The 22,693-nt window shown below is 41.1% G+C and overlaps 3 protein-coding genes across 3 annotated transcripts in view; 2 read left to right on the forward strand and 1 right to left on the reverse strand.

The window, feature by feature from the left end:
- The window catches only part of LOC109480255, a 29,081-nt gene extending 18,345 nt beyond the window's left edge, over positions 1 to 10,736 (forward strand). The window contains exons 22-27 of the mRNA XM_019782404.1: positions 8,653 to 8,827; positions 9,048 to 9,231; positions 9,623 to 9,790; positions 10,110 to 10,205; positions 10,349 to 10,487; positions 10,653 to 10,736. Of these exons, the coding sequence (XP_019637963.1) occupies positions 8,653 to 8,827; positions 9,048 to 9,231; positions 9,623 to 9,790; positions 10,110 to 10,205; positions 10,349 to 10,487; positions 10,653 to 10,678 (788 nt within the window). The 3' untranslated portion in view covers positions 10,679 to 10,736. The remainder of the gene's footprint in view (positions 1 to 8,652; positions 8,828 to 9,047; positions 9,232 to 9,622; positions 9,791 to 10,109; positions 10,206 to 10,348; positions 10,488 to 10,652) is intronic.
- Positions 10,737 to 10,876: 140 nt separating this feature from the next.
- LOC109480314 (alcohol dehydrogenase [NADP(+)]-like) lies at positions 10,877 to 17,264 on the reverse strand. The gene is made up of 11 exons (XM_019782502.1): positions 17,164 to 17,264; positions 15,965 to 16,059; positions 15,066 to 15,230; positions 14,649 to 14,765; positions 14,070 to 14,144; positions 13,534 to 13,650; positions 13,168 to 13,265; positions 12,771 to 12,855; positions 12,261 to 12,344; positions 11,803 to 11,885; positions 10,877 to 11,218 (listed from the first exon to the last, which is right to left on the reverse strand). Exons 2-11 carry the CDS (start codon positions 16,031 to 16,033, stop codon positions 11,176 to 11,178), a joined length of 936 nt encoding a protein of 311 aa, XP_019638061.1. The 5' UTR covers positions 16,034 to 16,059; positions 17,164 to 17,264; the 3' UTR covers positions 10,877 to 11,175.
- A 1,617-nt stretch (positions 17,265 to 18,881) lies between these two features.
- LOC109480360 (alcohol dehydrogenase [NADP(+)] A-like) overlaps positions 18,882 to 22,693 on the forward strand; it is a 9,800-nt gene continuing 5,988 nt past the window's right edge. Inside the window, exons 1-5 of the mRNA XM_019782555.1 lie at positions 18,882 to 19,009; positions 19,606 to 19,770; positions 20,124 to 20,240; positions 20,354 to 20,437; positions 21,486 to 21,602. Of these exons, the coding sequence (XP_019638114.1) occupies positions 18,917 to 19,009; positions 19,606 to 19,770; positions 20,124 to 20,240; positions 20,354 to 20,437; positions 21,486 to 21,602 (576 nt within the window). The 5' untranslated portion in view covers positions 18,882 to 18,916. The remainder of the gene's footprint in view (positions 19,010 to 19,605; positions 19,771 to 20,123; positions 20,241 to 20,353; positions 20,438 to 21,485; positions 21,603 to 22,693) is intronic.

The following is a 22,693-nucleotide window of genomic DNA, read 5'->3' on the forward strand; positions in this document are numbered from 1 at the left end:
TGACGGATGCATCATCTCATAAAGACGACCATGTTCCTGCTGCCACCTGTTGGATATTTCATCTGCTGGGAACACGTCAATTCTTAAGAATAGGCTAGTGTAGATTGCTTGCAATGAATGTAACCAAAAGAAGCAAATTTCATTACCTTACATTATTCATTATTTTTAAGTTCTCCAGCCCATCTGTTAGTCGGTATCAGAGTGTGTTTATTTGTTGCACCCCAACGCTTGTGGTTACTTTATTTCCAGTCATGTAATGTTTGAGCTAAATCTATTTGAAGTAGCCATGTACAGGGCTGGTTCAACTAGTTTACCAAATGTAGTAGACTAAAGTGGTGGTGAATAATTTCTGAGACATATATTATACATATGAAATGAGTAGAAGGTTTGGGCCATCTTTTATTATATTTCAGTCCATACCATGGTATGGATGAAATATATTGTGTTCTCTGATGTTTCTTCTTCTCCTCCTCCTCCTCCTGCCACACAGTCAAAGGGATTCAACTCAGCCATCATTCAGCCAAATGACTTGAAATTTGGCATGGAGGCAGAGTGGGCCAATACCCCCAGGCGTTTTTTTTTTTCATTTTTTTTATACATGCCTTTGAAAAATTTTTATGAAGGTTTTTTGGGTCATTTTTCGCCAAAAAATTGATTTTTGGATCAGGGGCCCTGGTTTTACAACCAAATGATCTGAAATTCGGTATAAGGGTACCTTGAACATGTGTCTACAGAACAACAGTCACATATTAAATTTGCCATACACCACTTCCAAATGACTCATTTGGGGGACTTTAATGGCTGTTTTCAGCAAAAAAAAGGACCAAAAGTGCTATACCCGTTCCATGTTCTATCTAAAGAATGGCACGTTCCATCTGCCGTTGGCCATGGAACACGTGTTCTATGCGGGTTACATGAGGTCACATTTTGCACGTAAGTCGTGCGTAATGACCCACACATTCAATTTTATGTGCCTAAGACCTTCAAAATGTATCAAATCTCATCATTGTTAGTATTTGCATACCTGTAAGAAGATTAGTAAAGCTTTCGAGATTCAATGTACTTGTTCTTGCATCTTTGTTCTCAATTACATAGCTACTATATAATTCATTTATTTGAGAATCTTTGCCAGTTTTACACTGGGGTAAGTTTGGAATAGTCCACTTTTGCGTGGGAGGGAGATGGACTGAAATATGCTGTATTTGCTCCCAAGCAAATGTCGGCCTCTCTAGTTGACCAAAGTTTTCTTAGTACTACAGCCATTACAAAGCCTAAAACGATACTGAATCATCATTTGGATTTGATCGTGATATCATCTGCAGATCGTGTTAAGTAGTATGTTGGGTTCTTGGATATTCATAACTTCTCATTTAACGGTCATTGGGAGTGAAAAGACGACAGAAAATGTCGGTGTTTTTGTTTACTCTAAAAGTAGGTTACATCTTTAGTAACGTTAATCAACGTATGTCAACGTTTTGCTCTAATGGCAATTACATTATATATCAAAACTTATTTCTTGATGCTTAATTAAGAGCTTTGATCGGATATTTTAATGCAATGTTTCTTTGTGCAACACGATGCAATGCAACCACTGTGTGCACTGTTTCTTGTTTTATTTATCTAAACATTTTGATTGATTACTAGATATATCTTATCATCTTATAATGAGGTATAATTTTCATAATTCCTGTATGAATATTACTATGACTAAAAAACATTTGAAAACAAATGCATAATGTTTACCTTCACATGGTTTAGCCCGACAACTAACTGCACTTCTTATTCTTACTCAAAGTCGTATTTTCCTATTTAAGGATGACATCCTGTCTATAGTTTTCAAATGCAGTGTCGAAAAAAGATATTGTCAGCAAGGGGAAAAATGCTGATGCAACGTTGACCAAACATCCAATGAAGCCCGGGTTCCGCGCAGGCGCAGTAAGTTGTGCCGACGTGTTCGTTGATGATTAATTACCAAGTAGACCTTTGCAGGTTGTTTGTCTGGAAAGGCTTGCAAAATGGCCGATAATTTCTAATGATCACTAACCTCCACTTTGTGTCCTGTGTAAAATGTTTACAACATGCGGTGAAACATTCTGCCATGTGAATGAAATTAAATAATATGGTGAATATGAAAAACAAAACTTTTCGTTACAACCAAGCAAGGCGAAGAAAAAATCAGGATCAATCATTTTTAATTGGGACTTTCCACCTGTGCAGGTAAGTCATGAACTTCCCCCTTCCCAGGTGCCTTTGCACACCTTAAGTTATTTACATGCTTGCCAGACAGTGACGTCAATGGACGGTGTACGTTGTTAAGGACAAGTTTGCAGAGTGTCGCAGCCTGTGGCAGTCTTGCTAGCGCCCAGGCGTTCTAACCCTCGCAGTGCTTGGGCCACTTTTACATCCTAGCTCTAATATTCCCACATCGGGTGAAATTGGGTACTGGACCTGTTAGATTGCGGAAACGACTGTTTTCTAGCACTAGTATCAGCGTCAAAGGATTTGCCATATGGAAGCGTCAGGACAGAGAACCACTTTCCTGCAAGCAATCCTTCGCTAAAGAACAGAGTATCGAGAAAGCTGAAGAAGACGACATTGGTGGCAACATCAAGGTGAGCTGTATTTTACCAGTTCTATCATTTGATTAGACCGCTCAATTTGACCTGATGAGGTGGGTATATTGTTCACGTAGTCTCCTCAAATATGACTTGCGTATTTGTCCACAGGAGGCAGTTAAAATGTTTAGTGCGTTTACAATCTACATAAAAGAAGTCCATGGAAAATGTAGGAAAGCTGTCCTGAATAGCGACTAACGGAGGAATAGCATACAAATGTAGCCAAATAAAGTACATCGTAGGACACAAGTTCTCTGTCCCGCTAGTTAGTGCTTTCACTTTTGTGTAAGGAACGGTGATTGGTTGCCTCGTGCAGGTGGTATTGTGATGCTAATCAGGGGGTTTCCCTGACTCATTCCCAGGCTTATATTTATCTGGGACTTTTCATTGTATTATTTGCAGTGTTTTTGCTTTGACTCAGGGTAAAACAAGGCAACCTGAGCTGCCAAACGCGGTGTAACTCTTCCTCAATTTTCCTGTTATCTGTTTGTTATCAGCACTGCCTCTCACCTGCTAACGTTTCAATGTCTATGTCTGATAGACATTGAAACGTTAGCAGGTTTGGTAAATAGTCTTCAGTTAGACCCCCTTTCCACTTAGTGGCGCCCTCACGGCGCTCTGAAATTGACCAGAGCGCCGTGAGGGCGTCGAACGTCATGAAAAACGTTCTTGATAACCCCATTCCACTTATGCTTCGGTCCCAATTGAAAAAAGGGGCCCTGACGGGTAGTTCCCGGGCTGTTTTATGGCACTTTCGGGCGTAACCCCTACGTGGCCCCGCCAGACACCCTGCGGCTACCGGGCTATTTTTGGGCCCGGCGGGGACCCGAGAAGAATTTAATTCTAAATTAAATTCTACCCGGGCCCCGCTGACAAAAAGACGCCGTGACCTCATCGTGAGAACACCGACAGGTACCCCTCCGGTTGCCGGCAGTCCACCGGGACACATTTGTTACGTCACAGACTAGATGAACAGAATAGAAGTGTGTACTTCGTAAACCCGGGTAAAATGTGTGACGTCACAGAACAAATGATCACAACAAAAGCGTGAACTCTATATTAAGTGGGTCAGTACAAGACATCGTCAGAGAAGCTGCCGGGTACCTGCCGGGTGCCTGCCGGAGAACGACCAATAAGGGTGACAAAATGCCACTGAAGGAAACTTTTAATTGTGACCACAACAAACGGTGCCCGCCAGGCTCCAGAGCCCGGCGGGAGCCGGCCGGGGCTACATCCCCGACGGGCACCGGCGCAATTGGGACCAAAGCATTAGACGGCGCTCTCTCTGCGACATGGGAGCGCGATGAGGTCGTCATGAGAGCGCAATGAGCGCCATCACCTCGGCGATGGTATGGAACCGGTACATACCATCGCCGTGAGAGCAGCGATGAGCGCTGTGAGAGCGCCACGTGAGCGCCCCGAGAGTACCTAACGGCCCGAAAATTAATCTAGATACAGAGCATGGCGACCTCACGGCGCTCTCTCCGCGCTCCGGCCAATTTCAGTTCGCAGAGAGAGCGCAGAGAGAGAGCGCAGTGAGAGCGTCCTAATGAAATGGGGGCCTTGTACTCTTGGTTTCATAACCTGAATATAATGCAGGATGTACAAGAATGTACAAGGATGTTCTCTATTTACATAATTTGTTGAGTGAGCCATGAATTAGTTGATCGCCCAAAAACGTTGCTGACATTTGAGTTTTTGATCGCGCAGAGAGCACAGAAAGGTCGCCGAAGAGATTCCACTTGAGCACGTTTTTCATGGAGTTCGGCGCTCTCTCCGCGCTCTGGCCAATTTCAGGTCGCAGAGAGAGCGCCGTGAGAGCGACACTAAGGCCCCCATTCCACGCTCGCTTCGCGCTCTCACAGCGCCCATAGTTGCATCGCCGTCCTCGGCGCTCTCACGAGTCACGGCGATGGTATGACCCATACCATCGCCGTGGTGACGGCGCTCATGGTGCTCTCATGGCGCTCGCAATCTGCAACGATACGTAGTATAACACACACCAAAATATGTTTATATGTTGGAAGAGACAAAACAAATAACAAACGACTGAGGTGTGAGATCTTTGAACTCTTGTACTTACTGTGCATTTCTCTTCCTCACAGCGGCCGCCATCATGGAGTCCCAGCAGGGTACCTCGCTATCCCCTCTTAACAAGCTTTATTTCAAGATAAGTCAAAGTTTAACTGAAGACCAAGTGAGAACTTTGCGAGTTTTGTTGGCCACTGATCATCATATTGCGAGAGGAAAAATTGAAAATAAGACACCACATGAAATGTTTATTATACTGGAAGCTGATGGAAAAATCGGTGAGGGAAATCTTGGACTGCTAAAGGACCTGTTGACAGCTCTTCAAGAAACACGGCTGGCAAAGGAAGTTGAGGATATGGAGATGTCTCAAAGTAAGTAGAATTTAGTGTACAATATTCTTCATAATGATACAAGAATTCGGTTTTCCGTTTCGTTTGTAGCTTTTAAAGGCATCCAGTGCGATTTCAGAGCAGCGAAACTGGAAATATTCTGAATAAGGCAATCTTTATGATGTTGGCATATGATACTGCTTCACATTAGCACATTTGAGTCAGTATTTCATACTTTGTGTATTTAAAACCGGAGAAACAAGCCCCAAGATGACTCCCTTATTTTATGTGAGGTACTTTAAAAATCAGCCAAGAACCCTTCCAGCACCCATTTTCTACATTTTGGGTATTTTTGCTCCACGAGGGTCTATATACATTGGGATAGTGTTGTTTCAACTCAGTATCTGTACATGTACAGATAAATGAATTGAATATCGACTTTGAAAAATCGGGTTTCCAAGCCCTAAAAACTGCACTGGATTCCATAACTCAAGAAGTTCTAGATGCCGGTCTTTGAATAAGATAATGTACGATTCTTGGTTTGCCTCAGATAAACAAAGTACTGCATCCTTTTCACATTACAACACTTTTTATTTCCAGCAGACATATCGTGGTTACATTCTAAGCTCGGTTTCAAAGTGGAGGAGCTGCAGCCTAAAGCAGGTGGGAAGCCTGTCAAGGGCTCGTCCATCCCGCTCATCCTGCCAAACGATCTGAAGTACAACGCGGCCACAGGTGCAGTAGAGAAGAAAAAGAACGCCGAGCGGACAAGTCTACAGATCGTTCCCGAGGCCTCGGATCTGCTGGAGGGGATCGAGGAGCCCGTGAGCGTCCTGGCAATCTGCGGGCCCTGTCGGACTGGGAAAAGCTACATCCTATCCAGGTAATGGTACATTGAAAAATAGCAATTGTCTGCCTATCTTATTACTATTGTTAATCACGGTACCTTTGCAATGTTGCCTTGGGTTATACCCTTAGTTAGTTATCTGAACTGTTTCATAAAGGTTACATTAAACTAATAGTTGGCTGCTTTGTCTAGAACAACCTTGAAGTTGAATTATAAAAATGGCAGAACTGTGCCGTTAAAAAAATGCTTTTTTGAAACCTTCAATGTTAGGTTACTTGGTACAGCTGATGCCTTTGCACTGGGCCATCGCATGGACCCCCAGACGTTTGGTATCTGGATGGGCACCAAGGTACTGAGGGGGAAGGACTTCACTATCGTGCTGCTGGACACAGAAGGAATAGGTACGTGGGGCTATTTTAGAACAGGCCTGGGATGTTAATTTGATCTAGTAGCTAAGCCAGGTTCTTTCTAATTAGTCTTTAAAATACCATGTGTAGTTAGGATGATTTACAGTGCCATATTGCTCCAAATTAAACTCTCTCCTATTCACCATTGTAGGTAGGCTGTGCCAATTTCAAGTCTTCGCCAAGCTCTGCGAAGGTTGAGACCAAATCTATAGGTATCGTAATGTATAAAAGAGATGATGTGCTTGATGTTTAACTGTTTGGCTGGTACCACATCAAACAAAGCATTTCTATCCTTAGATGCGGTATGTGCCAGTGCTAGCCAGGACGCCTCTATCCTGGTGCTGACCATTCTGCTGTCCTCCCATCTAATCTACAACTCACAAAATGTGCCGCACAAAGGAGATCTGGAAACGATGCAGTGAGTAGACGATCTTATAACGTATTTTCTCTCCTCTCTCCTCTGATTCTCTCGCTACCTATACCGTAATAAATTGTTTTACAGCTACGTCAAAATCAAAACCTTACATTTTTGTTATCTAAAATTATCAGGTGCTTCATTAAGCTGGCTACAGGGGTCACAGTGAAACAAGGATCACCTACAGACGTGACAGACTTCCCAGAATTCTTCCCAGACTTCCTGTGGCTGTTACGTGACGTGACGCTGCAGATGGTGGATGACAACGGCACAGAAATGGGTCCCACCGAGTATCTGAAGGCGAAGGTAAGGCATAGGACTTGCCCTTTTCATCCAATGTAGATGAAAGATGCCTTCCATTACTATTGCTTCGAGAACAGTTTGGCTATGTTGTGATGGTAGTATGAAATGGAAATCTTAAGTTGATAACTAAAAGTTAAATTATGTTACACTGCTTTAATCTATCGTATCTGATACTTAGGTCCTTAAACGTGATGGTAAAGCTTTTGAAGAGTCAACCAGTGACAAAGTCGGGCGTGCCATCCTCACATTCTTCCCATCTGTGGAGTGCACCAAATTGGAGCGGCCTTCTGGTGACACTGAAGTCATGAACAACATCGTTCAGCACACAGACAAACTGAACCCAAAGTTTAACAAAGGAGTAAACGCGCTCACAGAAAGGCTGTTGGAGAAGTCACGAGCAAAGAGAGCGTACAACAAGACATCAACTGTCAGTGGTAAGTATAAGGATCAATGTGACCAAGCCCAAGATGTTTTCTTCATGACCATGGTAAAAAATATTATTTTTGTTGTTCGCCGAATACACACACACACACACACACACATTCATTCTGGTAAAATAGTTGGGTTTGAACTATGCTTTTGATTTCCTTCAAGGTGTGGCTCTGAGTATCATGGCGAAGCAGTACGTGGCAGCAGTCAATGACCCCAACTCCATCCCTGCCCTGGACAACACCTGGAAGCACACCGTAGAACTCATGCAAGGCAGGGCCATCACCGATGTAGTAGAGGAGTACAACCGGCAGATGCAAGTGAGCGCTATTCACTCACTCACTCACTCACTCACTCACTCACTCACTCACTCACTCACTCACTCACCCACTGGGTCGAGCTTCCCTCGGTTCCAATGACTGCTCTCCATCTCTTCCTATCCTTCATTTCATAGCGCTATTCAACATTACTGTTAGTGTTATATTGAGTTGTGTACTAAAATGCCACTAGATTATAGTTTACCTGGATAAAATCTAGCTTTGTCAATATTATATCCCGATTGTGAGGTCATAGTGTTCACGCAGATATTGCCTGTTTTGTAGGCTCAGGTGGCTACAGCCACCAACAATTGGCAGGATCCATTGGAAGAAAGTCCACAAAATGGAGTCAATCCCAACCCCACGACGTTGGAACATGGGAGTCACACAAGGTAATATTTACGCCATGAAACATTTCTGCCAAGTGTTTAGAACGTCGCATGTGGTGAATTTTCTCCCACATAAATTCTATCCAGACACTGTCACAGGGTCCATCACTTCGTGTTGAATACACATTGCCACAAGGAAGCTGTTTTAGTCCTGTCATTTCTGAGTTTGTGCGGATTTGTCTCTGCATAGGAATCCTCCAAGCCAGCCTACTCTCATGGACCTCCACAATGAGGTGTTCAACAAAGTCAAAGCTATGTTTCTGGAGAAGGTCGGCCATTTTGGTGTCGGTTCAGAGGAGGGGAACGATGAGATAGGCCAAATGGAAAAACGTTTGGGTAAGCACATTTGAAACTTTTTATCTGCATCTACTTTTCTGTTTAATGTGTTTTCTATTAATACAATTACAGTCCCTATATTCTTCACATAATGTTATCATTGATAACATGTGAGTTAAAGCTAAAGGACCGTGTCACCGTGCCAATGAATCCATTTAACCCTGCAGTTATTTTATAGGGGACTGAAAACCTCCCATACTGAACTTAAACATTTACAGTAATTCTATGTTGCAGTTCAAAGAGAGGAGAGAACAGTTGAGTATGTGACATGTACAGAAGACGGCACCAGCAGGAAACAGAAGAGGTTCGTCGTTACTGGCGGCGAGCTTTTCCAGTACGTCCAGAAGAACAAAGATCTATCCAGGGTCTTCTGCAAGAGACTCTTTGAACGCTTATTGGGCCCGATTAGGTAACTGTCAATTCTGTTCTTATAACGACTGTGATCCCTCACTATCTCAACGTAAATGTATGTGATTTTAGTTAGTATAACCTTATTGTTTGTAAATAGAATTTCTGGAACGAACGTGTCACTAAAAATTAGCAATAAGCCATAAAAGGATGTCTGTTTGATCATCATAACGAATTCCATATTTGGTTATTGTGTATTTCTCTGGCCCAACATTCGCTAGCAAACGTGTGGAGTCGCCTGCCGCAGACTATGAGCTCCAGCAGTTCATGGAAGAACTAGATAGTGCACGCCAGCAATACAAGGAGCAGGCACGTGGTCCAGAGAAGTGGATCGTTTTGCAGGAGATGACCCCAAACGTAGACAAGCTGAAGGCCAAATTTGAAACTATCGTCTATCAGAGAAGGGTGATTTTTATTACTATTATTTATTATTTATTACTATTATCTTTGCTTTGCCCAATGCCCAGAAGTCAGAAGTTGTGTCTAATGGTATGTTTGCCTATTTCATATTACCTGCTTACTTGTGTACACAAATGGGTAGAATACTTGACCTCGGAAGGAAAGGAAGATGAGTAATGTATCTGGCATGGGCATTTGAGGGTTAATTACACAAGATATAGCACAATTTACAAAAGCACTAAACATTTCATGGAGCTATGAATTCTTTTTGAATTCTGGTTGTGATTGAAAGTCTGTTTACGCCATAGGTCGAACTACTAGTAATGTTCTGATTTTGTATGTTTGAGGTCCATAAGATATGCAGTATACTAGTATTTCAATATTCTCGATACTCTAGATATTGCAGGAACAACAGAGGGCACTTGAGGCAGAGCTCAGGGCTACGGAACTCGAGAGCGAGATGAACAAGCTGATCCAACAAGCACAGGACGTGGAGCAGAACCGACTGGAAAATATGCAGCAAATGGACCGGTTGTTACAGACGTATCAGCACGAGATCAGTCAGGTACTAGTATGACATACGTTACATTATATGTACTTTGAATTAAAGATTCAAATGACACTTCACCATGAAGATCAGTGCTCATGTCTAATTCATATAGCAGGAGCCACTGATATCGATATTGATAAGATTTTCGCCAAATTTCTCAAATGATGTTTGATATCTATCTATGATACGACTGCCACGGTTAATCTCAAATGGCAGACGAGATTGAGAAGTCACTGTGACATATCTAGCAGATCAGGTCTCCGCCAACGTCCTAAAATTATGCTTGCCACCTAGTGCCTGTGATTTGACCGCCACATTTATATTTCAATTTCAGTTGAAACACCAGATAGAAGAACAAAAAGATGATGCTCTAAAGACGATCCAGGAGCTCCAGGCTAAACATATGGAGCAACAGGTGGAAATGGAAAGGGTAAGTAAAATTAGTAATTCCACACCAAAATGATCCTTTAAGGAAATTTGACGCCCCGTCCTGTCACACCGATCAGAATTGCACTGCTTTTTGACTTCCTGCAAAAATTGAATGAGCGATATGTTGCCAAATTCCCCCCCAAGGTGCGCAGCGAGAGGGAACTGTCCCGGTTTGACAGGGTGATTCAGCAGATGGAGCAACAAATGGCAGACATGCAAAGGGAGATGGAGGAACTGAAGAAGCAACCCCCACGACCGCCTACACCTCCACCCCCACCTCCAAGTAAGTACCCGTAAAGTTGTACTCGCATTGGTTATCATTAAGCATAACCTCTACAGGGCATATTTGACATTACATGTACTAAATTATTACATTATTCATTAATAATAATGCTCTGTTGATATTACGAGTTCACTACACTGACTGTATTTATTTTCTTTCTTGCAGAAGAGCAAAAGTGTACAATATTGTAATCATGTTCCTGCCACCAACAGCAGCTATTGAGTATTTTGCTTGAAATTTTTCGATCTGCGAGCAACAACACTTATTATAACAGCTTAAACAGGTGTGACCAGCGTGAAACCAGGTTTAGAAAGGTTTTTTTCTAGTAAAGTTTGTATCAACAAATCAATATTTGGATCATGGAGTGAAGCAAAATGTGTATGGGGTAACAATGTAACTAGAGTTTATAAAATGATGGAGTGAAGAAGGTAGAGGAACGAATCCATGGCCAAATGAAATAAGTTTCAGTGTGTAATATAGGGATACCAAACCCAGTATTATTGACCATACTGTAGCAACTGTAGCATATGATGTTATTCCTTTGATACGCAAATAGCATTACTAGTCCATGGATATAAAGGAGCGAACATTAATTACTATTACATGTGACAATACTATAAGGTTACAACAATACAGAGTCTTGATTTGGATTGGTTCTCGTCAGTAATTGTGTTACGGTCCTGGTAGTTTAGAACTTCTCATTAAAGGGCCACTGTGGATGATCCTTGCTCCTGGAAAAACAACAACAGAAAATGTCAGCCAAATATCTATCTACCATGTAACAAATTCATACAGGTGACTTATATTTTGAGTATTTCACATTTTGATGTTTTTGACTTATTTCAACTTTTATTTATGTTTTGAAATCAAATTTAATTCTCAATGCGTTTTAGAGTTTTAGATTGACTATTTCAGTGCAACGCTTTGTGAGACAAGATTTAATACAGCCTCTGTTTGCAAGTTTGTTGTTTGACTAATTTTTGTCTATCCATTTATCTATTGATTGATGAATGAAGAAATTGAAGTATCCAAGGCACACAATAATATCAACATACTGACTCTCAATATACATGACCACATTGACTAAGTTGGTCCAAAACTTAGATATTTCAAAACAAGATGCACATAATGCCCCGTCAATGTGCCATTGAGGATGCATAATTATAGCGTGGCTTCAATAAAACATTAAGATACAACTTGACAATGAACAAGTCCTTTAATGTAAATTTCCTCCCTTTTCAACTGGTATTCCATCAATAAAGTCATTTATCAATTGATCCCTTAACCTATTATCATTAACTAATCGTTAACTTACCATTCCCACTTGTAAACCCGCTTGTCCTGGTTCAGGTTATTGATGGTCTCCACCTCAGCTGCAGTCAGCTTGAAGTCAAAAATCTGATATCGGTGGAAAAGATACAGATATCAACTTCCAATACACATAGATACAATTTGTATACTCATACATACAAACACACATACATACAAACAGTTTGGATATACATACATCTGTCCTAATTTCTAAACTATTTAGTCGTATCCATATGAACGTCCCTGTATTTTGATTTTCGTGCTGAAGGCAGAATGTACATTACATGCATTGGAGAATCATTAATTAGACATGTTTGAAGTAAGACCGATAACTCACAAGGTTTTTGTGACCAGCAATTGTTCATTTGAGCGTGTCGCTAGTGTGCCAGATTAACCATTTCTTAAGGTAAAAGTCATGATTAAAACAAAGTGATCAGCCATGTATAACCACCCAAACCTTACCTGAGAGTTCTCCACCATCCTTGTGGCCCTCAAACTCTTCGGGATGACGACCACGCCTCGCTGCACCTGCCAACGCAGGCACACCTGAAACAGGTACAAGTCGTAGCCGTATCTTATTAGCCTCTTATAAAACGGCTGGAAAGACTAGAAGTTGACCAGATAGACAGATAACATGCCAGGAGAGATGGTCCGCTAAAGGAGTACAGTTAACCGCTGCAGAAACTGTACCCCTTCGAAGACTAACTGCCGTGGCATGTTATCTTGTCTATTCAGTGGTCAATTTCTACACCTTTCAGCTGCCTCTGAAGTCTGATAGAGGCTATTCGTATCGATCTATACATGGTGGAATCAGGTAAAGCGATATAAAGGAGCATGACAAGAAACCACTGACTTGTAATATGGGTGAGCAAAGAGAATAGACTTCCGAACTACAAATTGAATCTTGACATGGCATCCATGTTATAATTGTGTCTTTGGTTCAAATATGTGAATTAAGATGATTTCCAGTACCTGCGCGGCTGACTTCCCGTGTTTCTCGGCGATTTTCTTGATTTCTGGGTCTTCCAACACAGCCAGCCCGTGATCAGCAATATCCCTAAAATGACGAAGACAAAAAGTGCATGATCAGGTAAGAAAGGAAAAGATTATATTCTAGAATAAGAATATTATTAGACAAAAGATCAGCAAATTCTTTTTTGCAATGGGTAATCTTTATATATCTGACTGAGGAATATGTACAGTAAGATACAGTGCAACAGATATTTTGATAAATAGTTCAAGAAGACGATCTCTTTGTCAACTTTGAAGGCCACCTGAGTGTTACAATTACGTATAATTGTAATAACTTATTGCACTGCACATTGCGTACGTTATGCAAAAATGGCTAAAGCAAACTTAAGGTATTTACCCAGGTGCACCAAGAGGACAGTAGGCCGTCATCACAATGCCTTTCTCGGTGCAGAACTCCAACATTCGGTTACACGTCACGTAAGGATGACTCTCCACCTACGGAAAACGTGACAAAAAAAATAAAGCAACCAAAAACAGACCGTACATCATCATTCAACGTTCAAAAGAGTAACATCATTTGAGGACGTCGACATTCAGACAACTTGGAAAATAGTTATTTTGACTTAAGTGAGATCATAACTAACAGAGCGTCCTGGGGAGACCCACTATGGGTCAGTACATTTATTGATTGATAATTTGTAGGAGTCATGTTTCGTAAAACAATCGCAAATCGTGACAATAATCTGGCTGTTGCCATGCCTACTTGATTGACAACTGGTTTGATCCTCCCATTGGTCAGAACCTCCTCCATCTGTGAGATGTTGAAGTTGGACACACCAATGGCCTTCACCAGGCCTGCATCCACCAGATTCTCCATCGCCTGAAAAAGACTTTTGTATCCTTAGACTGCAGGTTCCCACGTGACAGATTAGACGAAAAGGCTAAGTTTTCTTCATGAAAACTCCTTCAAATGACAAATATCTTTATCAAAATCATAATACCATTTTGTGCAGTCACATTCGTCTTAGATGATCGTACGATTTTGATTCCAAACAATTTTCAAGCAGGCTGATGACGTACAGAACCAACCACCGACAAGGATCTAAGACAACATTTTCATTAACAAGGCAGCTGAATTTTGCAGGAGACTTGTACGACTATCCCAATACTCAATTGGCGACCGTACAATAGCAAATGTGACCAGGGCCTTAGTTTGTTTGTTTGTTTGTTTGTTTGTTTGTTTGTTTGTTTGTGCCTTTATGTATACTCAAAAATATGTATAGATATAGCTAACTTTACCTTCCAGGTATCCATGAAGGGGACATCAGAATGTTCAGCCTTGCCGTCAGTAATAGGCAGTAGGTTGTCTCCTCTCTAAAGTGGACAAAGTTTAAAGTCAAGTTTAACAAACTCAGCAGACTATTGTATTCTTAATCGTGCCTTACCCGAAACAATTACATTCTCATGGGAGGTAACCAATACAGTGTCCAAATAACGTGCCCATCTAAACTACATTAAAGAAGGTTAGGCAATAGTTAAACCTTTATTGTTGCCGCTGACATGACGTTATTCATGCATGTATTTATCTTTGTTAGATCATAAGTTGCAGAAGACCATACAAAAGTCCCTGTACTTTTAGTTGAGTCAATAATGTAGTTTCTATCAGGCTTCGGTGGCAGCTTGAAAGAGTTGAAATCGGCCAAATAGAGACGTAACATGCCGAGGTCTGGATGAGGCAAATTGTACTAGCTATCGGACCAACTCCCCTGGGATGTTATCTCTCTATTTGGCCGATTTCTACTCTTTCCAGTCGCTTCCCGAAGCCTGATAGAGGCTGTCAATAAAGAATGTCTTTGCAATCATGCGCATCGCACTTACCGCCCATGGGAATGGATGGTGCATGAGGTACAGGTCCAGGTAGTCTAGTCCCAGATCGTCCAGACTCTTCTGGCAGGCAGGCATGACGTCATCAGGGTGGTGCCTGGTGTTCCAAAGCTGCGGAAATCAAGAAAATAAATGACGTACATATCAAGATGATGTTTATTTTCTGTCTTAGATTAAAAGGATTCACAATTGTATATTAACGAATTTAGTCAATTGAATTCTCATACATGATTATTCCTGTAGATCTAATACTTTCCCTTGTTATTTCATAGAGTGAACTTAAACATATTTCATGTAATGTATAAGAGTATAAGTATCGTTACAACTTTCAAATTCCTTTAGTCTTCCACTCAATGCCCTCTTTACTTTTACCATATAGAATACTTCACAGTTGTATTTGATGATACAAACCTTGCTGACGACGAAGACATCCTCCCTCGCCATTCCTGCGCCCATTTTCTCCTTCAGAGCCCGCCCGATCTCCTTCTCGTTCTGGTAGAGTTCGGCGGTGTCGATGTGGCGATATCCCGCGTCTAGAGCAGCCTTCACCGCTTCGTAACACTCGTTGTCTTTCGACTGGAAGTGGAGACGGTATTACATTGTTTATATAGAAACATGACTGGAAGCCTGCATGTACTCTTGTATCCAGAACCGTGCTTTATCCAGAACCATGCTTTATCCAGAACCATGTTTTATCCAGAACCATGTTTTATCCAGAACCATGCTTTATTCAGAACCATGCTTTATTCAGAACCATGCTTTATTCAGAACCATGCTTTATTCAGAACCATGCTTTATCCAGAACCATGCTTTATCCAGAACATTCGTTGTCTTTTGACTGGAAGAGGGATATGGCGTCAGCGCTGGCGGTTTGGGCCTTAAAAAAACTCAAAGTCGTGTGGCGTAGCGGCAGAGTGCTCGACTCGAAACCAAGAGGTCCCGGGTTCGAGTCCTGACATGCCACACGACTTTCCTCACTTCGCTCAGGTGAAAATGAGTATTGTATTGTCCCCTGTTGGTGGAGGCATTAATATAAGTTTGTGATTGTTTCACGTCTTGTGATTATATGTTAGAATATAACCCTCAAAGTCAACAGTTCTAAATTGTCTGACTGACAAATTAAAGACGAGGCTTGGGCTTTGGCTCATTTTTGGCGTGGTTTGGGCTTTTTTATCGGGATTTCTTTTTTGTACAGGTATTTTTTTTTAGATGGAACAAAACAAGATACCAGTACAAAGGGCCAGATAAAAAGCCTAAACCACGCCAAAATAAGCCCAAACCTCTGCTTGGAGACTAGATTAATACACTACCTGCCAGGTCCCCAGCCCAACTTGAGGCATGGACGCTCCGGTCGACAGTTTTACCGCAGGGCAGGTCATCTTTCCAGCCTCGCCTCGACGTGTATCTGCGGGAAAACAAGTCTCGTGAGTTAAGAAATTCCTTTTTTACACAGCCAAGTGTTTTATAAATTCATAGCCGATGTTTCGGTGACCGTCTGTCACCTTCCTCAGGGCAATTCTGACTGGTTCGTATTTTGTACTGCAGCACATGTGTCGCTGCTATAGATGCATTCCCAAACGTGCAATATTTACACATCTACACATATGCGTGCACGGTTACAGGGAAATGTATCTATAATGCGGTCAATGTGTTGCACACATGGTTATGTTCCAAATTGGCCAAGAAGTATCCAACAGCCAGACTACATCCATTTGCCACCCAACCGCCTGGCTAATGGATACTGTCTTTTCCGGCCACCGAAACATCTGCTTGGAGATTAGCTAAAATCTAAGTGAAAGGTCAATAGCGTACGGAGCTGTGTACTTTTCAGCACATACATGTCACCATGTACACTTGGGTGGCATTCAGAACCACCAAACAGTGTAATTACATAAGTCGTGCTCAGTGTAACATTGGCGCCTGAGCAAAGTCCATTTAAATCCAGTCAACCGGTTTGACTCAAAATATGCTGACCCTCATTGTTTTGTAAATTTTAGGATTCAGTTGTTTGTCTGTTTTGTCGTCTGTAAATGGCTTATATTAATTACGAAAGTTGTTGTACATTTTTTTAGGCTCTATAAAGTTTCTTTTTGTATCAGACGTATCCAACAAATGACTTGCTCACGTTTAGCTTGGTCTCTGATGAATTCTGGCGTTATAATTACGTTCAAGGCTTCTGAAAGAATATCCGAGCATTAGAGTCGGCCAGGCCTATTTTGTTGGTCTTTTGCGGCATTTTCTCTCTGTTTATACTAGAATTGTCTACAAGTATCTCTTGTGGAGCAACCAAATCAGTCGAAAGACGACAGAGTCAGGAAGATGCATTCGAGGGTGAATTCGGAACCCTTCGAAAGCCCTACGACATAAAACCAGCCTCCTTGCGTAACCAAGGAGGCTTCTCGGCTCGATCCTTCAAGTAAGTTGAGCTCTCTGGGGCGCTTTACACTTGTATCTAAGACCTTCTTGAGATGATCTAACAAACGCAAGAAATCTTACAAGTTGACCTCACCTGAACTTGAGTCTCTCTTGCCTGTTGGAGTAGACGTCACTAAGAAGATGACCTATAACCTTGCAGCTTTCCCGGCTTAGTCTAATACTTTATAACTCTACCTACTGCAAGTGTGCTTAAATAGACTGAAAAAGGGGCGTGCACATTCATGCCTTAATTATGTATTAAATGAAGTCACATGTCTTAATTGTTCTCCTACATTAGATCTTATCAAGTTATTAAGTAAAAAAAAAGGAAATGAATGAAAATGGGGTATTTGTATATTCATGTCTTAATTGCGCTCACATGTCTTAATTATCCCCCTTTGATTTGATTGTGATTTCAAAGATAGGAAAAATAAATGTATGAAAATGGGGCATGTGACGTTCGAATTGTGGTCACGTGTCTTGATAACTCCAATTAAGAGCAAGACAACGCCGACATTACAGGTTTAACCAGGAGTTTGTCTGATGTTTGACCTTTTCGCCTCTCTTTAACCCCACAAGGAATTAAAGTCGTCTCTTTCTCTCTCTATCAACCTCTCTCTCTCTCTCTCTCTCTCTCTCTCTGTGTGTGTGTGTGTGTGTGTGTGTGTGTGCATGTGTGTGTGTGTGTGTGTGTGTGTGTGTGTTCCTGTGTTTGAGTATGTGTTTTTCTCGGTGTGCATATGTCTTGCCCTACATTAAACATGTTCGTACCTTTTACTCCACCTTTGCTGCCCGAGCAACCCATAGTTGTCCACTTGCGGGGGTGTCTGAAGATCAAATCTTGAAAAACACAAATTCCTTAAGTCAACAGTATTATGTGAATGACTTCTTAGCATATTTAATACCGACATTGAACGTTTCATAACTTTCATAACGTGTCATCTGCGTCGGTAGAAGTCATCGTGAAACAAGTGTGAACTGTAATGTCCAAAACTAAGTCCAGTTCAACCTTGCATATCAAACGTTTCGGTAAACTTTAACCACAACATACCCTGAGTTGAAAGGGAAGGTTATAGGGTTACTTAAATTCACGTATAAGGTTTTACACCATTTGTCCACTTTTATGCGTTGAAACTTGCGAAACTTCCTGGTTTAAGTCGTATCGTAACAACGTAACAGTTTACCTGGTTTTGAAGAAGTCTGGTCTTAGACTGTTGTTACGTTGCAGTTGGCTACGGTCTAAACATGGCTGCCACGCAGGGTATTGAGCATGTGATCTTTTTTTCAACTCCATGGTTTCTTTTGAAATGTGAAGAAAGGCACCACAGGTAGAATACAGGCCCTACTGAGATGTCAACAAACATTCAACCATATCAGTTACGTTGGTGAAGGCATTGACCTTGTTTACTACGGTACGCATTGTGTTATATACATTTTTGACTTTGATTGATTGATTGCAAGCTTAGTATGTATTCATTCAATACTTATAATGACTGAATTAAGCAAAATTCTTGCTGTCTTCATGTCGCCTTGAACAGGTGGTTTTCCAGTGCTATTTAAGCCGGCTGCTGCAACTCGTATGTATATCGCTAGATGTCGCTTTAGGGGGAGGGGCAAAGCGATGCCTGTGTCTACATGTCTCTAGGGTGGATCAAGTCTAGCGTTCAGGTAAGATAATAGAGGCTCATACATTGCTTGACGGTGTGCCAGAAATTACAGATAGTCTTACAAGTGTTGTAGCTTCTTTTCTACGAACTCACTAGGCCAGATTTGCTTATATAACGTTTTATAACGTTAAAATCTTGACCCAGTTTCTCAGGTACATAGCAAGGCAAGTCCACTCCAACATGGCCACGCCGACTACTGCAGCACTTCGTACCGGGGCGCAAATGCCGCTGCTAGGGTTGGGGACAGGGCCTGGCTCCGTCGGAACTTGGCAGGTCAGTGAGAAACTCGTGAAGTCTACAACAAGCTTTCCTGAGGGGGTATGGATGGCAGAATTCGGCAGAAATTCTGGCGAATTACAGAAATTATGTCAGTTTCAGAAACTAGGTCATGGCCTGATCAGGTGAGTTTGAGTGTTTTTCGGACGTTTCAACTCATTTTTATACGTTTGTTGAGCTTTCTGTTTTGTCTCTGCTTTTATTTGGGACAGCTTCTTTGGGTGCTCTGGCCTAGGCTAGGATATACGAAAAGAAAAGTCGACAAAATATGTGATGGCCCCAAAAAAGTAGTCCAAAATAGTGTTGCAGTGTTTGGGGATTTTTGGCAACGCCTCTGGTGCGAAGCTGATTGTAACTTGATAAGATGATTGATATCTATTGCAAATAGGGTCCAAATATTGCTATTTTAGAAGTTGGTGATTCATTACAAATCACCTGGATGGAGGCCTAGCGAACCTCCGTCTCGTATTAGCTACATGGTGATTTACATCATCTGGTGAGTCCAGCAAGAATAGTACTAATTTATGTACAAATGGTTTAATACATGGAGATCCTAATATAAAACAAACAAAACATTTATTCCTTATTTTCAGACTTCAACAGAACCCATTTACGAAGCGGTTAAGGCTGCCATTGATGTGGGCTATCGTCACATTGACACTGCTGAATCATACGCGGACGAGAAGGCAGTCGGACGAGCGCTACGGGAAAAGATTGGATCCGCGGTACAGAGGAAGGACCTCTTCATCACCAGTAAGGTTAGCAGCAAGTTGGTAGACACCTCATTCATCATTCATCTTTATAATTGAGCTGTGTATATTTTTTGAAACCTTCATAATATTTAATAATGAATGATGATGATGTTTATTGGCATATTCTCAACCTACCATTCATTCAGTCATTCATTCATTTATACATTCATTCATTCGTTCTTTCATTCAGTCATTTATAACGCATTATCCTAATGTTTTTTCTGTCATCTCAACTAAAAATGATGGCTTTGTTTATTTATCTATTTATTTGTTTATTATTATTTGCTTATTTTTCAAAAGTTATGACTTTACTTTGTTTCTTAGCCAATAATGAATTAAGTTTTCTTTTCCTCTCTCAGTTGTGGAACACCAGACATCACCCAGATGATGTGCTGCCAGCCTGTCAGAGGAGCCTAACCGACCTGGGACTAGACTATCTGGACCTGTACCTCATGCACTTTCCTGTGGCTTGGGTGGTATGTAACACATTCTGTATTTTCTAAATCAACATGTGTAATTTACCTCTCTCTGTATGTAATTAAACTGTTGTGATCTAACTTAGCAATTCTACTTTCTTTTGTTTATATAGAGAGGGGAAGTGTACTATCCGAAAGACGAGAATGGTCGAGCGATTCTATGTACACCAGATGTTCATTTCATGGACACATGGAAGGTAAATAATTCTTTTATACTACATACTCTCACAGAGTACTTCCCAAAGTCTGAATGATACAGTGAGGTAAAATTTGTCTGGTAAAGTGTAATGTTCAATGTGCAGAAATAAGTATTTCGAGCCCTGATAAATACTTATGAAACTTCCCAAAGTCTGAATGATTCAGGTAAAATTTGTCTGGTAAGGGTAATCTGAATCTGTATAGCAGGTATAACTGCCTTTCAGCGTCACACACCAGCTTCAATGTGCAGAAACAAGTATTTCGAGCCCTGATATAACCAACCAACCAAACAAACAAACAATTTCTTGTGTTTATTATAACCCATGAGGAGGCGCCATCATGGGTGTCCAAAAATTACTTATAACGGATCATAATGACTACCCAGTAGGTAGCTTCATTGAATGGGCTTATCAGGTGTTTGACCTGACTAAATTGCCAGAAGCACATTACAAAAGACATGGTCTGTTGCAACACAATATACTGTAGGTTGTTTAGTCAAATAATTTACAGAATCTAGATGAAACATTCAGTTTTTAAGTAGGTTGATATGTTATTAGCACAAAAGCTGTGTTATGCTCTCAATATTCTTGATATTTGCTTACATTTTGTCTATCTGAGTAAAATAGCATAGATTATGTTAATGAGGTCTGTACCATAATTATTGTAGGGGAGATTCAGGAGTACAAAATAACCTTACATGTAGCTTATTGTCTCTGGATGTTAAGTGTGTAGTTAGGTAAGGAAAGAGACTTTTCATATCAATATCAAACATTTGTTGATGAGAACAAATTGTAAGAAAAACTTTCTGTACCACATATCTGCAGACACCATTGGAATACTTCACAAGTCAGGACAGTTGTTACATGAACTTGCACTTCTTTTATTTCAGAATCTATATTTTCTTAATGTATACCATGTTAATTAACAATGGTGATCTTTCATATACCCTATGTTATTGTGGGACAATGTCAAGAAGCTGTCATCATTGCTGGATCCAAGTTAAGTCATAAAGTCAACTCTGAATGAACAATTCGTTGTTTTTTTCAGGCGATGGAGAGTCTGGTGGATGCAGGCCTGGTGAAGGCCATTGGTGTGTCCAACTTCAACATCTCACAGATGGAGGAGGTTCTGACCAATGGGAGGATCAAACCAGCTGTCAATCAAGTAGGTGAAGAATCTGTCTCGACCAATCAGAATATTGCAAGGGTGATTAGCGGCCATATTCTGTCATTTTAAACTGGTGTGTTATGCATAAGGGAAGTTACGTGTATACCAGCTAATAGCATACAGATACAGAAGCTGGTGTGTTACACTGAAGGGCGGTTATACCGGCTATACAGATACAGAAGCTGGTGTGTTACGCCGAAGGGCAGTTATACCGGCTATACAGATACAGAAGCTGGTGTGTTACACCGAAGGGTGGTTATTTATTTATTTATTTATTCATCTTAGGACGTATGGGTTGTCGCTTCAGCCCCAAGGGGCTGATTTCCAAGGGAGCCCAATTACAATGACAAATAACATATAAAATACAAAAGTAATATAACATAAATAAATTAACATAAATTATAAATTATATAAAAATACAATAATAATCGATGGTCATTATGGTCATTATGGAGGTCAGAGGTCAAAATTCCAACTAGGAGATAAGAAAACATATGATAACTGAGAGGTCAAAATTCAAACTTAGGAAATAATAAAACATATGATAATAACTGAACGTAGAAGTAATGAATCATATAAACAAATCAATCAAAGTAATGAAACGTAACAAATCATCGTTGTCAGTAAATCGTCATTAGGTAATCAGGTGTCAGATCGGTTCAGTTTTCAACCTGTCTTTAAAAGCTTTAAGTGTGGGTGCTAGTCTCAAGTTACAGTTTAGTGAGTTATAAGTTACTGTTGCTCTGTATGCAAAGGTACGTTGACCTGCTTTTGATGTGTAATTGGGTCTGTGTAGGAGATGTGATTGTCTAGTGTGGTAGTTGTGGATTTGATTATTATAATTAAACGTGTTGAGTAGATAACTTGGGGCTAATCCATGGAGACATTTGTACACCATGACACAGACATGGCGTGTTCTTCGGACTTGCAGTTGACTCCATCCAAGTGCCTGGTGCAGTTCCCCCACATTAGACCTCGCGTCGCTTCGTAGGACGATTCTAGCAGCCCTGTTCTGCAAAACTTGTAGTCGCTGCTTGTAGGTTGTACTACAGTTGTCCCACACAACATCGCAGTATTCAAGTAGTGGT

This window comes from Branchiostoma belcheri, unplaced genomic scaffold (assembly GCF_001625305.1).
Source record: "Branchiostoma belcheri isolate BF01 breed outbred unplaced genomic scaffold, Haploidv18h27 scaffold50, whole genome shotgun sequence".
In the NCBI taxonomy this organism is placed as follows: Eukaryota; Metazoa; Chordata; class Leptocardii; order Amphioxiformes; family Branchiostomatidae; genus Branchiostoma; species Branchiostoma belcheri.

Bases quoted from the DNA above. Each gene is read 5' to 3' on its own strand.
- LOC109480314 (XM_019782502.1), bottom strand. From the start codon at position 16,033: ATGACCTGCCCTGCGGTAAAACTGTCGACCGGAGCGTCCATGCCTCAA. The intron at 12,856-13,167 runs GTAAATACCTTA...TCGTCATTTTAG, and splicing joins TGTCCTCTTGGTGCACCTGG to GGATATTGCTGATCACGGGC. The intron at 11,886-12,260 runs GTAAGGTTTGGG...CACCGATATCAG, and splicing joins GGATGGTGGAGAACTCTCAG to ATTTTTGACTTCAAGCTGAC.